Here is a 16,202-nt window from a genome sequence, read left to right on the forward strand (position 1 = left end):
TGCATGTAATGTATGTCCCATCACCCATTTTTATTTGGCTTGTTTCTCATGCATGGTGACCAACAAACAGTAGTGTGTACATTTACCGTAGCTTAAAAGGGAACTTTACTGCGTGATGGATGGACACACACATACACACACATACCGTACAGATGATGACAAAAAGCCTCTAGTGTGTGTGATAGTACGGCAAAGCAAACCCCCAGATTAAGTGTAATGGTGGGCAGTAGAATGTTCTATGGAGGATGAGAAATGCAAGCCCACTGCCGGTGGGGAGAAAGAAGAGTGGGTTGTGCTACACTTGGTGGGAACATACTATGGGAATATGTATTGACGGCACAGCACAGTCAGAAAGACAGGTATTGGGTTGCTTTCTAGTGAGAAGATGGTGGGTTACACACCAGGCAGGCTTCTACCGCTGCCCCCTTCGGCCACGGGACCATAAAAATCCCAAACCACGTTTCCCATGTTGCTGTGTCGGTTGGAGACTTTGTCTATGGGTGGTTGTAGTGCAGAAGCAGAGTTGGTGTACCAAGTGTGGATGATATCAATGGGCACAAGCATACAATAATAAGGGGTAGGTGAGAAATGAAGATGACGGCATATGTCTGTCGAGTTTCTCATGTTCTCTCTTGCAGGCTGACCCTGCGTCTTGCGTGGAGTCCATATCCGCAGCTGTTGGAGATGGATCGGAGAAGGTTGCGAATTGCAGGGGTGAAAACGGACAATGTCCAGTTTCGGACCCGGGATTGCGGACCTGGGACGGCCTCGTGCAGTCTCCTTTGCTGCACGATGCACCGGGAAGGCCGCCGGGGGTGGGGTGCTCCAAGATGCTGGGTTTTAGAGAGAGAACTGCCCCCCACTTGCCTCTCTCTTTCATGGACACAGACAGCTCATGCAAAGAAATGAAAGCCAATCACTGATAGCATGCCGTCTGGAAAATGCTCGCTTGTGGTTGACGTCTTTAGCTTGAGAACTTTATTTTGTTGGAATTTGTGGCGTCTGGGGGTTGCTTTTAATGCTGAGTGAGGCACTTGAGGGAAACATTTGGGTGGGGTTGTCCAATTTGTGGCTTGCAATTCGAGGGATGATCCACTTCTGGCAGTCCGTGGACACTGGCATGCTCCCGGCAACTTCTCCCACCAATCTCCTGGAATGACCCACTCGTGACAACCTTCATATATTCAATTTGAACAGGCACGTGTATGCTGTCATCCAATGAGTTGGGAATCTCTGTCTGCAGATGAGTCGGTTGTATATTTAAAACTCTCGGTTCTTTTTCCTTCACTACGGCACCGCCACAACACGGCTCCGAGCTAGCGCCGGATCGTATTGTTACACTACGTCTTCCATCATCGCCTATGCGCTGGTGGTCGACTACGCCGCCATGTGCGCAGCAGTCGATGGTCCCTTTCGTAAGACGCAAGTCACCCAATTGAGAATGATGACCACCATCATGAACAGGTCGCACCGGGTGTTCCCTTCTAGATCCCGCCCACCGTTCAACTCTAGCGTTTTGCCTTTTGGCTCACCGACAAGCTACCGTCCGTTGCGGCGGTTCATCCCATCTCCCATCATCATCATGATCATCGTCATCACCACCAACCGCCAACATCCCGTCGTTTCCGTCTGACATACAGGAGAAGTGCGTGGGGGTTGTCTGCTCACTCGTCTCGACGGTTGCCTGCTCCACCACGCCCAAACACTGCATTTACTGATATGAGATACACACGACTATCTGGCTGGAAAGTTTCACCGCATTGGGCCAATTGCTAATGGCACGTTGGTGGGGTGAGCTGTGATTGTGTATCATTTGATATGTAACCTCACTTTCTTCTTTGTTTCCTCGTCCTTCTCTTCGATTCCCTTTCGTTGGACAAGACAGACTCTCGGCTCGTGTTTTCATTTGCACTAATGCCCATCAATGGGGCATCCGGAGCGACAGTCCATCGCCGGGCCTAGGAACGGTGATGCCGCCGACTGGTTGCCATGGGCCGACGGGTCGTCCATTCGCGCCCCCGGCCCAGACCGCGGAGGGATTCCCGGTAGGATGGCTCGTGATGGGTCGCTCTCGCTTGGGGCGTCGAGCCCGTAGGCGGCGCTTTGAGACAGGAGATGGTCCCCACTTGACAATCGCCAATCCTGGGACGGCGTCGCTTCTTGATGGTGATCGGTCCAACGAGCCTTTCCTCTCGAGGCTTGGTTCCTGATTAGGCGTCGGCCATTCTCAAATCCCAACTGGGATTCCCCTTGAAGTCGCACATTGGTATTGGGGTCCATTCCTTCTGGAAACTGTGGACACACACAGAAGCCTTCCCAGTCAGCGCCATCGCTTCCCACTTGCCGGTGCTTGGTGTCTGGGCACTACATTCGTCTGCAGCAGCATCACTTTGATCCCGACCCCTTGCGTCTTCTGTTGCTGTGTGATGGTCGAGCCTTGTGGCTTGAAGCTGAACTTTTCCCATCACTGTCCTTGCTTTGACAAGGTGACAAGCAAGCTCAACCAACCTGATATGTCTCATCGGTTTTGAAAATTCTTTCGCAGCTGGATGCTGCTTTTGGAAAACAGGAGACGTCATTGCCATCCAACTTTGATATATCACTTGGCCCCCTGAAGCAAATGCCAAAAAGGCCAACGTTTTCTTATTTAGATACTTGGCGGCAGCGAATGACACAGAGTCAACCAAAGACACGGGAAGTTTGAAAAAGCAAATTCCAACTAAAGCCTCCCGCCACCAAAAAAACAGTTTTGGATTTTTGGTCTTGACCCATGAACAAAAGGCAAATAGTGACGCAGGGGAGTTGAATGAGGCACTTACCCTCAAAGCCACTCTTTTCTCCCTCGTAACGGAGCCCATTCCCAGCACAATTACTGGAAACGCCCGCCGTTTTGGAAGACATCACCCTCCCCCAAGACAGTCCCCTTGAACGGCGTTAATCATCGCTAGCCCCACGTGCTTGACGCCGCCATACGCCACCGGTAGTCTGAGGGGTGTTTTCACGGGGGCCCGAAGAGGCCAACCGGATCTCGCCCGTCCACTTTCCCACTTGCCCACGTTTTTTAGTGCAAGCGGCGGCTCTGGTCAGTCTTGGATTGGGGGCCGTCTTAAGCTGGCGTTGTGTCTCGGAGCCCCTTGATCCTTTCTTGGTTTTAAGTAGTAAGCACCTTATCAGAGCTCCGGATGGGGGTAGGTATGTTGAAACATCGAGATTAACTAGCTCTGAAAACTCTGAAAGGAAAAGGATGGGTTTCCCAACGACGGAGAAACACGAATCGGACCTAAGGTTGGGATCTATCACGATCTCCGGTCAACTTTCTCGGTGGGATCTTCGATTGCTTCTTTCCCGGGGGCTCGAGATGTCAAAACGGTGCGGTGAAACCCGGATGGGGAATAGACAAGGAGAGAGCCAAGGGGCCTGTCGATGATAGTGGTCTTCGAGAAGTTCTAGCTCTGCCCCGAGTGGATGGTAGCTGGGATCGTTTGAGGCAGCTAGAATTAGGGCGAGGAGTGACAACAAGTGTGGCATGGAGGGTGTGAGGGCCATTAAGGGGTGTAGGTAGCACACCACACCACAGAAGGATCAGGTGTGGGTGGGATCGGGCATCAGTTTCGGCAGTAGCGGGGAATAGACAGGGACAAGATTGCCTCATGGCAAGGAGGTTCAGCTGTCTGAGACAATACGAGGCGAATGGAGCTCAGCTTAGTGAGGTCTCATCAGCTCAACATTCTCTTCACGAGAACTTGTGTCTGTGCAGAAGTATTGTGTACAAGATCACAGTGTGCATTTCGTTCAGCAAGTTATCGGGGGCTTGAGCAGTTTGACAGTGAAAGCAGAAGTCAGAAATGAGCAGGCATGTCATGTCTGACCTGAAGAGACTGGGGATGAACATGAAGGTTCTGACTATAGTAGACCAAACCTACCTATGTACCACTGATTGGCACCTGTAGGCCATTTTTCAAGCCTCTTGGGGAATCTTTCAAGGCCTATCGTTCATATTTCAAGGTCTCTGTCTCAAGTAGCACTGCAGCGGCCTACTATCTTGTCCTCGACGTTAGAGGGTGTGAACGATAACAGAAACCGACTTATTAAGCAGAATAGTTGAGTCTAAATCCATAGATCTCAATTCGGATTGGTACCTTGCCAAGAGTTCTATACATGTGTTGGAGAACAGCACATAGCTAGCAAAATACCTATCTATCGGCAGTTCATGCTCTCATCCAACCCAGAACTCAGATTTTGAGATACCTTAGAATAACAGGAACAAGCTGAGTTTCGAGTCATTGAGGAGGCAATATCACCCAGCCTCATCCCAACTTACACCACCCTCCACACACTCCACACTTCCACAAACGCTACTCATAAACCCACAGAATGTTACCACAACCATCTAATAATGGGTGTAGCCTTGCCCGGCTAGCTCAACCGGTAGAGCGTGAGACTCTTATGTACAGAGTGCTCTGATATCTCAAGGTTGTGGGTTCGACCCCCACGTCGGGCTCAATTCCCGTTGACAACGATTCGATATCATTTTTGTGGTATGCTTCAAAATTGTTTCATAGATGGCAGAGTCCTTGGTTGGGAGCAATACTCGCCTCCTCATGGGTGCAGTCAATAATCAAGTTCTTTTTGCTTCGTTGACGAGTATTGATCTGATTTCTGATTTGCCTGGCCATTCGAACGATGATATGATAGTGATATGAGCACTGCTGTTCAGAGAGCAAATTGGTAACTTGTCATCGAAGAGCCGTTTTCGGCCAGAAGCTCCTACACCACTTGTCCACATGAACCGTCATGCGGTCGGAATCATACACAGACAACTCTAAAACTGACCGCCCCCTCTGCCTCGATAACCACCACCACCACCCCTTCCACCTCCTCTATACCCACCACCGCCTCCACCCCCTCTTCCCCTATACCCACCACCACCTCCTCCCCGCCCTCTATAACCCCCTCCACCACCACCACCACCACCCCTCCCCCTCCCCTCTCTGCCCCCCCCACCACCTCTCCCACCCCTAACCCCTCCACCAAACTCATCCTCATCAGGCCCCTTCACCCTCCTCCCCTCCCTCTCCTCCTCACTCGCATCCCAATAATTCTCCACCCCCAACAGCTCACAAAACCTTGCCATCTGCGGATTAGTATACTCCCTAGGCTGAACCTCCCGTCCCCGTTCCCAACCCCCCTCCATCACCGGCGCCGTCACCTCAAAATCCTCCGGGACCTCCATCTTCCCCTTCTTCACCAAATTTTCCTCCACCCACTCCTCATTCTCCCTGATCAAACCAAGGTAGTACTCCTCCCCTTTGTCCTCCGGGACCGGGGCACCGCGGATGCCAAAAGTGGATTTGATCGGCGGGTGGAAGGCCCGGAGGATGGAGAGCCATTCCTTGTCGTAGGCTAGCTTCACTGGGCGGGTGATGGTGGTGGGGGAGGGGATCTCCATTAGTTGGAGGAAGGCTCGGCCGGGGAGGCACTTGTCTAGAGCCAGGAAGCGGGTTGTGGTGTTGGTTATAGTTTGGGGGACGGGTTGGCCGGGGGTGGTCTGGATTTGGGTTTTAGGTTTGGAAAAGGTGGATGGGAGGAGGGAGCGGAGGGCATCGGTTTGTTGCTCTTCAGATTGGGGCTTGGATGAGGTGGTGGTAATAGGGGCTGAGCTGGTGGATGGACCAACAGGGGTTTCTTCCTCGTCGAGGTCAAGGTCGATTTCATCGGGGTTCTGTGCGGGAGCGGCTGGAGTTTCTTCCTCTTCGAGGTCGAGGTCGATCTCATCCGAGTTATGCGCAGGGACAGCTGGCGGGACCGTGGCTGATTCCAGAAGTGTTGCTGATGCAGATGGTTGAGGCTCTGAGGTAGGAGGATCAAACTTTTTAATGGCAGAATACTTGCAATGCAAGTGAGCAGAGAACCAGTACGGTGGCCGGAGGCGGTTCAGGACATAATCCGCAGCCGGGTTTCCCAACGACCCATCGTGTGACTCCCTCTGAAAATCGGGCTTCATCTTCCAGAGCCGGTTGGCGTCACCATGCTTCTCGATCCCTCGCGGCCAGTCGTGGCTGATGCCAATATCCACCTGTGTTCGCACCTGCAACAGCTTTCGAACGTCGATCTCGCGAACGTGATAGAAAGACTTGGTATCGCTCTGGTTGAAGGGGAGACGCTCATGATGGGGTTTGCGATAGTCGTGGCCCTTCCAGATGCCACTCATGCCAGCGATTCGAATGGGTCCCAGTCGAAGAATGTTGGCGGCGCCCATATAGTAGATATTTGGGGCGACCCACCCACCATAATGCAGCTCTGCCAGATGAGATGCTGCTTCGTGGTTGCCAGCAACAAAGATGGTGAGATAGGGGGCCTTTCTTTTCCCACTGTAATAGTCAGGGAAGTCACCCAGTTCGCGATACTTGGCCGGGATGGACATGACCGTCAGGTCATCGGCGTTGCGGATGGCCTGAAAGTCACCGCCGATGATAAGGACATCGACGCCATCCCAGCTGCGCTCTTTACATGAGGCCGTGATGGTAGAGTAGATTGCGTTGAGGGTGCCATGACCCTAGGCTTGTTAGCTGAGAGCTCTTGAGTTTCTTGGCATCGAAAAAGCAGAGAACTTACACAGCCTTCAATGGCCACGCGAAGCGACTTGTCGCTCATCTTGCTATTCTTCTTTTTGGATTTACACTTTGAAGACTTGAGACGAATTTGCAATCGAGTGACACCAAATGGAAATAACGATTGCCTTGGCGCCCAATGTGCAGCGGGAAGAGCAAGTTGACGGTTCATTGGTGTTGGGGAATGAATGAATGAATGAACAACCACAGCACCTGCTGAATTTTTGGTGGAGCGTCTACGTTGCTGTAATGGCGGTCGAGCGCCTCTCTGAACAGACCCATATCTCTCTCTACCTCGCTAGCACCAATACCCTCAAGGGATTCATTTTTTGTAAACTCCTGCACCAAAATGCATCTTCCAAATGTCCCAAATAGGATAAATCCCGACCAAATGTCTTTACGAAGTTTCGTGTCACTCGCACTCAATTCCTGTTCCTGTCTTTGCGCCACCCTACATCACCCGCCAGTCGACACCGGCTTGACCCGGAGCTGAAAGCGGTCCCGAGAGGTAGAGTCATTATGGCTATATATTAGGTAAAATAAAGGTAGCTAGTTGTTTCTCTCTCTCCCAATCTCATCATTTGAAGCTTTGATAGCTAATCGTTTACATCAACACAGTAGCATTGTCAAGACCAAACATGTTCGATACTTTCACCTATCGCTTCCTCCACTTCCGTCGCCCAACCCTAACCCCCTCTTCCCTCCCTTCTCTCCCCCAGGGCATTGAGCGCTTCTTCGTTGACACGCCGGGGGGACAGATCGAAGTCCTCCACGGTAAACCCTCCAAACAGGCTCGCCATGGAGCTACCCCGCTATTCTTCGTCCACGGTGGGATGGGCGGTGCCTGGGTCTGGCTAGAGTACCTCTCCTTCTTTGCCTCGCGCGGCATCCCCTGCTATGCTGTCTCTATGCGCGGCCATGGCAGCAGCTGGCACCCTTCCTACCTCCGAATGGTCTACTTCACCACAAAACGCATGCTGGCCGACGACGTGGTGGCAGGCATCAAGTGGGTGCAGAAGCGGCATGACGGAAGGGAGGTGGTGTATATAGGCCACTCGAGCGGGGGCGGGCTGGGACAGTACATCCTCTCAGCACCAGAGTTTGACCACGTCAAAGTAAAAGGACTAGTACTCGCGGGAGCTGTACCCGGGTTTGGTTCGTAAGTTGTTTCTACGTTGTTATCATGCATGTCTTCCGTTATATACTAACAGCAGTACCAGCCTGGGAGTCTACATCAACTGGTGGCGTCTTGATCCCTGGTTCAGCTTCCGGATGATCTTCCATGGGTGGCACCCAAATTCGCCGCTCTCCCACCCTGTTCTGACACGCAGAGTCTTCTTCGGCGAGCAGCTTCCGGGTTCTTACCTGATGAAGTTCCAGCAACGAGCCAGCAGGTATGAGAGCTTCCTGTGGCCTTTGGGTATGATGAGCCGGTTCGTCAAACCCGAGAATCTGCTGCCTCGAATCACAAGCTGGGGGGCAAATAAAGGACAGGCAATCATGGTACTGGGCGGTGAGATTGACAAGATCATGACGATTCCGGTCATGGAGAAGCTTGCAAACACCTACCGGGAGAGCTATACCGGTCTCGTTGCCCAAAAGAAGATCGAGGGAGACGATAGAGACGGCATCAAGAAGCTCCTTGGAGATGGGGGAAGGGACACCGTTGGTCAAGGGGTAAGATGCTGCTATGTACCCGGGGCCGCGCATCACCTCCAGAATGATGTCACTTGGGAGATTGGAGCTCAAAAGCTGCTGGCCTTTTATGAGCAGCTGTAATGGTGTTCACATGGCTTTTATAAAGAGCTAGGTCACCTCTCCTTATTTGTTCAGGTGGCGTTGGACTGATACCACGGGGTTATTCTCATCAAATGTATTGTGTATTAAGGTGTATCAAGTAATTTGGAACGAAATGTCTCCTCGCTTTACAAAGCTCAGCCTGGTGAAAAGCCAAAGCCAAGCAGATCGTTGAGGATATGTCGCTCTTCCATCGAATTTAGACGTATGACCCATGGGTGAAAAAGGGTAAGACGATATGCTAAGATGGGTGTAGCCTCTGAATGACCACAAGACGCAATAGAACGCTGGAAAGGAGATGATAAAAAACAAGATGCCTTGCTTGTTTTCTGACTGGTGCTTCTCATGGCTGTATGTCCTGTTGTACCGGTTACTGGGGTCGAGGGCACCTTGTTTGCAAATGCGCCAAAATCATAACCTCAACGCCGTGCTCAATGCAGTTCCGTTCCTGGATGCAGATCCGTAAAAAGCCGGTCACCCTCAAGAGATATCTCTCATCTGGGGCTTGGAATCCAATCCAAGGAAGTCGGCAGCCATCAGGAGCTCGAGGCAGATGTCCACAGGGATGTCCATATCTGGGACATCGGTCTGGTTGCGGTTCGCATAATGGTAGTGAAAGTACTCGACAACCTTTTCCAGAACAGGACCTCTTTGTTTGAGAGTTAGCACTTCCCCTTCTTTCGGGAAAAGAAGGAGACTTGTGTATCCAGGCGGTGTGTGCGGTGTGTGGTAGCGTAGTGAACAATCAGATCAAGTGTAGAGTAGCCTCATGCAGTCCAGGATGGCTCCCGCAACGGCGAAAGTAGCCTGGTCCGTCGTTGATATAATAAAGCATGCAGTATCATCATGTGATATGGCCATGACTTGTGGAAACAGGGAAGAGAGAAGGAAAGCTTACCGAATCTCGCCAAACTCACAGCGACCAGTTTGCGCCTCTCTGAAAGGACCCCTCAGCATGGCTCCTATGGTTTCACTAACCAGAGCAGCCTCCCGCAGGACGACAAACTCGAAGCCATCGTATGAGATGAGCGTGATGTACTTGCTGTCGGACATTGTGTATGCCAAGCCAGTTAGCAGTGGGCTGCTGCGTGGAGGGAGGAGGTTGGAGAGCCGCAGCAGCGGCAGCGACGGTTCAAGAAAGAGATTTCTCGGTGGCACCGGACCCGACAAGAAAGAGGCGGCGCTGATAAAGGGTAGTGTATTATTATGCGTCGCAGCCAGGTGACACGGACCCGGGAAATATGGAAATAGGGAAAACAGAGAAATAGAGGTGGCTGGTTTCTGACGATGGTGAAGAGAGAATTTTCAAAGAGGAGGTGCAGAAAGAAAATGACTGCAATGTGGTTTGCTGGCGCCAAGCCGACGATAACCCGAGAACAGGCACTGTCCACCAGCCACGTTCACAACCAAGGCAGCTGAAAACCCCACTGGTCGGACGGTCTCGGCAGCTTTGCAACCTGGCACCGCTGTTGGTGGTGGTCCAGTAGATGTGCTGCGCTGTAATCATAGGGCTGGGGTGTGATGGGATGCCGTGCTGTGCCAGATGGCCCAAGAGAAGCGGGAGAAAATTATGAGACAGTGAGGAGTTTTCTCCAGATTCATCTTTTCCCATCCCGTCCTCTTTTTCCCCTCTTACACACCTCACCCACAGCGCTGCCGCCACAACTGCAAGTCATCATCAACATCCAACTTCCAGGTTGAAGAAGAAGCCTGTTTTAGTGGTCCGTCACCGACAAGGCGCTGACCAGCATCTCCAGTGGGCCCCTTCAACCAATCTTGGCCCCGCGTTTGTGTCATTACCCGACCGCAAGGAACCGTTGCCCCGCCGACTGTTTACATCGACCTCTCCAAGCTGCACCTGCAGCTTGTTTCCCAGTTCCTGCAGCGAACGTCCAGCTTGCTTGTTGCTTGCTGACACCCTGCACTCACTGATCCCATCCCTTCTCCGAGTCGTCCCTGTTTTTCCCCCTCACCATCACCATCACCATCACCATCGCGAAGAGCATCGTCAGACGAAATTTTACACCAGAGACGACCCCAATAACCAATTCTTTTACGAGCGCGGTATTTCCAGAGCAGCAGGAGTAGCAGCAGCAGCTAGGTACAGCTACAGACAGCTTACGGGCGGGGTGGGGAACAAATTAATTTCGTCCTATAATACCTTGATACCTAGGTATTTTACCGACTCCTTGAATTGGGCGGATACCTCTTGTTGGCCTGTTTCCGCCGCTAGTCGTCTCCCATCCCAACTCAAACCCCCCCAAAACACAGTGCAACAGACGCAAACAAATGGCGTCGTCGTACCAACACCGCAACTCACACTACGCCCACGAGCGACATGACAGTAGCGCCTCGCGCAGACCAACATCCGAGAGACGAGACACGCGTGGCACCAGATCGAGCGACGGGACAGTGAGCACCTTCAACAGCATCTCGACATCATCGGGCAGAGAATCAGCAGCGACCGCAATGACAAACGAAGGCCCCGCCTACTCCAAGAAAATTGTTGTCGTTGGCGATGGTGGTTGCGGCAAGACTTGTCTTTTGATTAGTTACAGCCAGGGGTATTTTCCAGAGGTAATTTCGCCCCACGGGTGTCCTGCAGACCAGGCGCGCGCCGAATGCTAACACGAGAACAAAACAAAAGAAATATGTCCCGACCGTCTTTGAGAACTACATCACCTACCCAACCCATCCCCCGACTGGTAAGACGGTAGAGCTCGCTCTGTGGGATACGGCCGGGCAGGAAGAATACGACCGCCTTCGGCCCCTGTCATATCCAGAAACCGATCTCATTTTTGTCTGCTTCGCCATCGACTGCCCAAATTCGCTAGAAAATGTCATGGACAAGGTCAGTCTTTTCTTTTCTTTTTTGGTTTACAGTCTTGCCTTTTTTGGTGCCCAACTGACACTTTACGAAATAGTGGTATCCAGAGGTCCTTCACTTTTGCCCTTACACCCCACTCATCCTTGTCGGTCTCAAGTCGGATCTCCGCTACAAAAAGACATGCATCGACATGCTGAAAACCCAAGGCCTGATCCCCGTCACTACCCAGCAAGGAGAGGCGGTTGCCGCCAAGATGGGCGCCCAGTACATGGAATGCAGCTCAAAAGAAATGACGGGCGTGGAGGAGATCTTTGAGAGGGCGATCCTTACCGTGGTGGCCAACGACAGGAAAACGCTCGAAGCCGAGGCCGTCAACGGAGGAGGCAGCGTCGGGGATTCGTCTAGCGGAAAGAAGAGGGGGAGGAGTGGGACTGTGAGCGGTCAAAATATCCCGGGAGTCGGGCTGGCGAAGAAGAGGAAGAGCAAATGTTTGATTATGTGATCGAACAAATTTCAGGAGACAGAAGAGATGGGGCGTGGAGAGGGTTAATGATGACCTGACTAACTGCATGATCTGATGCGAACAACGACTTTTGCGTTGAGGGTTGGTTTTCTTTTTCTCTTTTTCTTTTCTGTCTATTTTTCATTACTTCACCACCACCACCTTTTTCTTTTACTGTTGTGTTCATCCTTTTCTGTTCTTTTTTTTCTCTCATACAACTGACTCTGGCTAGCGCTGGCTGGTCGTCAGGCATGGCATGGCAGGCAAAATAACGAGCAGGTGAACTGTCTATTTTTCTTGTATGGCTGCTTGTTTTGTTATTTCAGATGGTTTGTTGGGGGTGGTGGAAGGTGAAGAGGGAGTTGGGGCAGAGGGCAGGGCAAAGGTACGACTTGGTGATGACGGTGCATGGGAGAGACGAACGGCTGGGATAAGGAAGGGTAGGAAGGCAACAAGGATCAGGTGCCAGAGGCTACGGATAACGCAAGGAAATTATCTGATGGAATATTCAAATTTTGCGGTCGACTGTTGTGTGCGTGTTGTTGGATTGATCGGAGTATTTTGAAAGAGAGAAACCTTACCTACCCCTCCTCGAAGCGTGCCCCCCCTTTCTCTTCTTTTAGTTTTTGATTAGAAGAGGTTGATTACAAAGATGGAGTGTGAGCTTTGCTTTTAGATACCCCGAAGGAGAGAACGAGAGATGGATATTTGGGAATGTATAGCACAGGCATGGATTAGGGGGGGCAGAAGTAGAGGAGAGAAGAATCGATGTTTTTATGTGTTCACACCTTTGCCCTGACCCTGGTGTGCGTCGTCCATGGCTGGTATGTATTTTGCGAATAAAAAGGGGGTATCATTTAGAATGTCAATAACTCCGTCAAAACGCCGAGGCCTTTTCCCTACTACCTGCCCATATTCGACTCATACCCTACTTTCCTCTTCCTCATATCTCGAATCCCCCTCATGTTCCACCCCCTCCATCTCATCACCTCCCTCTTCCTCTGCTTCGTCGTGCCCTTCGTCGTGCCCTTCTTGCCCATCGCCCTCCTCCTCCTCCTCCTTGGCCATCACATTCTCAAACGTGCTCCATAACGCTTCCACAGAGCTGAATTCATTTCCCACGGCGATGACGGCCTCGAGCGAGCGGTTCAGCTTGTTGATGTTGGCTAGGACGTGCTCGAAGCTCTGTTATCACAACAGTTAGGTTAGTTGCACTAAAATATTCATATTGGAGAACCAGAGAGAGAGAACGAACCATGGCAATCTCTGATATGAGCTCCTCCCTCTGGAGCTCAAAATATGTCTTTTCCCTTGTTCCCCCTTCTCCTGCTGCCGCTGTTGGTCCAGAGACAGAGTGGGAGCGTTGCCGTTGGGACATTTTGGGCTGGGCTTTTGCTTGGCTTGTAGGTGCTTGTTAAAGCTCGAGAGGTGGTCGCAGTGGGGGGTTCACAGCGAGGGGCAGCAAGGTCATTTAATCAAAACAGCACTGAAATGTGATAGATAGCTTGGATAAAAGCAGCGAGGGTGTGTGTGACGCGACGGACGCGAATCGGGCTGCGGGGTTGATTGCGAGACAGTTGAGGCGATGCAACCCTAACCCGGAGATGGGGTGAGGGGAGTGGTTGCTGGGGTGATTGAGCCGTTGTTGAACCCCCTTTTTTGTCAAAGGTGACACTTAACGGCCACAAAGCGTTAGCTGTTGCAAGAGAACAGATAGTATATCGCTGCTATTTTTACCAATGGTACCGGATGCATACCTTTGACTAGCTCCCAGAGCAATTTTTAACAAAACCCGGGTCAATGCCCCCTTCGCTGTTTGCTTCCACAGACCACCTAGTTCCTCACCCTTCATTGATCCATGTCTAATAACACCCCACTTCGTACCTCTCTTCAGTTTATTTGAGCCCATCGTCGTCCCCTGCCTGCAACCCATCGTCCCCTGTTTGCAACCCGTCATCCCCTGCTTGCAACCCGTCATCCCCTACTTGCAAACCGTTATTTCCTGCTTGAAACCGGTTATTCCCTACTTGCAACCCGTTGTTCCCTATTTACAACCTTTCGTACCCTCCTTAATACCCTTAATACCCTCCATTCCCTTCTTAACCCCCATAGTTCCCTGCTTGCAACCCGTTATCCCCTGTTTGCAACCCTTGGTAACCTCATTGATACCTTTGATACCCTCTGTTCCCTTCTTGATACCCATAGTTCTCTTCCTCGAACCAATCCACCCTCATGTTAGCCTGCTGTCACCAAAATGACGGGCAATTGTTCGCATATCATGTCTTACCTCCTTGGCCAGGAATCCCATATGATGCTCCCATATATCCCGTCTCAAATGTCCCACTCGCGTGATTTGGCGCCGCCCTCTTTTTGGGATTTCCTACTTCCGCCGGGTCTGCCCCATCAACAGGTTGGGCAGACTTAGGCAGGGCAGTGGGGAGTTTGGCGTTCGGAATGGGCATCATGGGCCGAAGCTCACTGCTGAAATATTCCAGAACATTCATTGCCGCAAGGTAAATATGACGTTTATGAACACGGTGCCCGCAAACGCGGAGCAAGTCTTTCCATCTCTGGTCTCGGCCTGGCTTATGCGGGCCATCTCCAACAAACACTCTCCAGACGTGTGCGCTTGTCTTCATGATGAGAAACCCCAAAAAATCAAATTTCTTTTCGAGCACCTTGATTTCGAAATCGTTGGGTCCAGAAGGGCTGAGATCCTGCCGGTACATACCTATCGAGTTCCCAGGTCCCACTGTCAAGACTTTGCGAGTGTTTATCAAGGAGTCGTCGCCGAGTTGCCGCAACCTCCACATTTCTCTTGCGAGTGTTAGCGTTTGAGCGAACAGCTCTTCGTCCTGGTATGACTCGTAGGCCTTTTCCAGCTTGAGAAGCACGACCAGAAAGTACTCGAGGTTGTCGGTCTGCAGGCTCGCCATCCAACCGCGATGTTTAAGGATTACATAGTTGTTGGTCTCCACCATGTCTTGGTGCATATAGAACAAAACCTGGGCGTCTTGGTAGTCAAATCGACCGACCTCAGGTGTTACCGGTAGAAGAGACTATCGGACAAATCGGGTGAGTGAATGTCAGTGGCGTTTGAACCTTTCGGTAACGAGATCATTTGGGGGTAGATCTAGGATCAACATAGGAAGGACATTTCCGTTACCTGAAGCTCAAGACAGGCCAAGTTCCAGCATTTTTCCAGTGTCATACCGGTCGAGAACTGCCTCCATTCCGACAGCGTGGCAAACGCGGGAATCCCGTGCACGTCGTTTGCGTTCATGGTGATGATGTGTATGTAATGTAGCTGCTAAGAAGTTTGACTTGGCGCCGTATGCAATTCTGGAGGAACGAATGACTGCAAAATAGCAATATCGACAAATGTTTTTTTTGGGGGTTTGGGGGAGGTGAGGAAGGCTTGTGATGTCGGCCAGAGTCGATGGGAAATCCGACACTCAAGCCTGGCCACTGACTACTTGGGTGACAACATTGCACCTTCTCAGAGCGATTTTGAGTTGCTTGACACAGCTGGAAGTTTCGAATATATGTCCTCCACACAGCCGCTTCCGTCACGAGATGTTTGTTCATGGTGAGTATCCACGCCAGCCAGAGTGGTGGCGCAACTCTCTGGGCAAGAGCTTCGATACGTGTGGTCGTGGCGGGATAGTTTGGTCGGGATTGAAGTTAAACAACTTGGCAGTATCTAGCCAGGGGGAAAGGGCGCACTGGCACCGGTACCAGTACAGGAATTGTTTACGGCATTGTTTGAGGAGTTGTTTTTGTGCAGGTATCTAGGTCGTGTTTTTGAGGAACCGAACTTTCTAACTCGTTTAGATACCCACTTTTGAGGGCTACATCAACATCAACCAAATACTAAGCCCGCATGGCTCAGTGGTAGAGCGCATCACTAGTAATGATGAGGTCGTCAGTTCGATTCTGGCTGTGGGCAACCAACAATTCTTTTTGCCCTCACACTTGCTGTGTGAGCAACTCACCATTCCGCTGTCACCAGTTTCTTTTTGGCTTTCTTCCAGCCTTGCCTTGTCGATGTGCTGGCGAGGACGGATCACCATTGTGTGGCTTGCAATATCAAGCCTCGTTACCACCTCGGTGGCAGGCAATTCGGCAAGATGAAGACGTTGGCAGTGATGACAACTGGAAATGGCTACCCTAAAACACGTCAGTGGTTAGCCAAAACTCTCTTTGAAGCTAGGCAGTTCGACTCAAGATATATCATAGCATTTGGACAATCTACCTATGTCGACCTGGTCATCCCGTACAGGCTGGTGGAGGTGCCTCGACGAGCAATCGAGGCGGCAGGCGGCAAGAGCAGCACCAATGCCCTATTAGTTGAAATTTTAGACAGTTGTTGCTACTTCCACATTTTACAACGTAGAGGCGTTTCAGACAATGCAGTTTCACGGTGCTTCCAGCTTTCGATTCCTCCACCAGCAGGCGTTGCCAT

At 51.4% G+C, this 16,202-nt stretch overlaps 6 protein-coding genes and 2 non-coding genes across 8 annotated transcripts; 4 read left to right on the plus strand and 4 right to left on the minus strand.

Annotated features, from left to right (window-relative positions):
• The first annotated feature begins 4,410 nt into the window (after positions 1 to 4,410).
• On the plus strand, positions 4,411 to 4,501 carry QC763_0088960. The gene has a single exon. It is a non-coding gene; the product is annotated as a tRNA-Lys (tRNA).
• A 321-nt stretch (positions 4,502 to 4,822) lies between these two features.
• DBR1 (lariat debranching enzyme) lies at positions 4,823 to 6,858 on the minus strand (the record flags this gene model as incomplete). The annotated part of the gene is made up of 2 exons (XM_062914245.1): positions 6,616 to 6,858; positions 4,823 to 6,556 (listed from the first exon to the last, which is right to left on the minus strand). The coding sequence occupies exons 1-2, from the start codon at positions 6,781 to 6,783 to the stop codon at positions 4,823 to 4,825; spliced, it is 1,902 nt and encodes a 633-aa protein (XP_062762472.1). The 5' UTR covers positions 6,784 to 6,858.
• Positions 6,859 to 6,867: 9 nt separating this feature from the next.
• Positions 6,868 to 8,864, plus strand: QC763_604030 (uncharacterized protein). Its single transcript, XM_062914246.1, has 2 exons — positions 6,868 to 7,770; positions 7,832 to 8,864. Exons 1-2 carry the CDS (start codon positions 7,250 to 7,252, stop codon positions 8,388 to 8,390), a joined length of 1,080 nt encoding a protein of 359 aa, XP_062762473.1. The 5' UTR covers positions 6,868 to 7,249; the 3' UTR covers positions 8,391 to 8,864.
• ELC1 (elongin C) lies at positions 8,423 to 10,974 on the minus strand. The gene is made up of 2 exons (XM_062914247.1): positions 9,307 to 10,974; positions 8,423 to 9,057 (listed from the first exon to the last, which is right to left on the minus strand). Exons 1-2 carry the CDS (start codon positions 9,459 to 9,461, stop codon positions 8,889 to 8,891), a joined length of 324 nt encoding a protein of 107 aa, XP_062762474.1. The 5' UTR covers positions 9,462 to 10,974; the 3' UTR covers positions 8,423 to 8,888.
• rho4 lies at positions 9,972 to 12,498 on the plus strand. The gene is made up of 3 exons (XM_062914248.1): positions 9,972 to 10,985; positions 11,056 to 11,259; positions 11,333 to 12,498. Exons 1-3 carry the CDS (start codon positions 10,698 to 10,700, stop codon positions 11,735 to 11,737), a joined length of 897 nt encoding a protein of 298 aa, XP_062762475.1. The 5' UTR covers positions 9,972 to 10,697; the 3' UTR covers positions 11,738 to 12,498.
• DAD1 (Dolichyl-diphosphooligosaccharide-protein glycosyltransferase subunit dad1) lies at positions 12,021 to 13,340 on the minus strand. Its single transcript, XM_062914249.1, has 2 exons — positions 12,993 to 13,340; positions 12,021 to 12,922 (listed from the first exon to the last, which is right to left on the minus strand). Exons 1-2 carry the CDS (start codon positions 13,113 to 13,115, stop codon positions 12,659 to 12,661), a joined length of 387 nt encoding a protein of 128 aa, XP_062762476.1. The 5' UTR covers positions 13,116 to 13,340; the 3' UTR covers positions 12,021 to 12,658.
• A 673-nt stretch (positions 13,341 to 14,013) lies between these two features.
• Positions 14,014 to 15,020, minus strand: QC763_604065 (uncharacterized protein; the record flags this gene model as incomplete). Its single annotated transcript, XM_062914250.1, has 2 exons — positions 14,014 to 14,796; positions 14,904 to 15,020. The coding sequence occupies 2 exons, from the start codon at positions 15,018 to 15,020 to the stop codon at positions 14,014 to 14,016; spliced, it is 900 nt and encodes a 299-aa protein (XP_062762477.1).
• Positions 15,021 to 15,614: 594 nt separating this feature from the next.
• On the plus strand, positions 15,615 to 15,686 carry QC763_0089030. The gene has a single exon. It is a non-coding gene; the product is annotated as a tRNA-Thr (tRNA).
• Positions 15,687 to 16,202: the final 516 nt, after the last annotated feature.

Source organism: Podospora pseudopauciseta, chromosome 6 (assembly GCF_035222475.1).
Source record: "Podospora pseudopauciseta strain CBS 411.78 chromosome 6, whole genome shotgun sequence".
Lineage (NCBI taxonomy): Eukaryota > Fungi > Ascomycota > Sordariomycetes > Sordariales > Podosporaceae > Podospora > Podospora pseudopauciseta.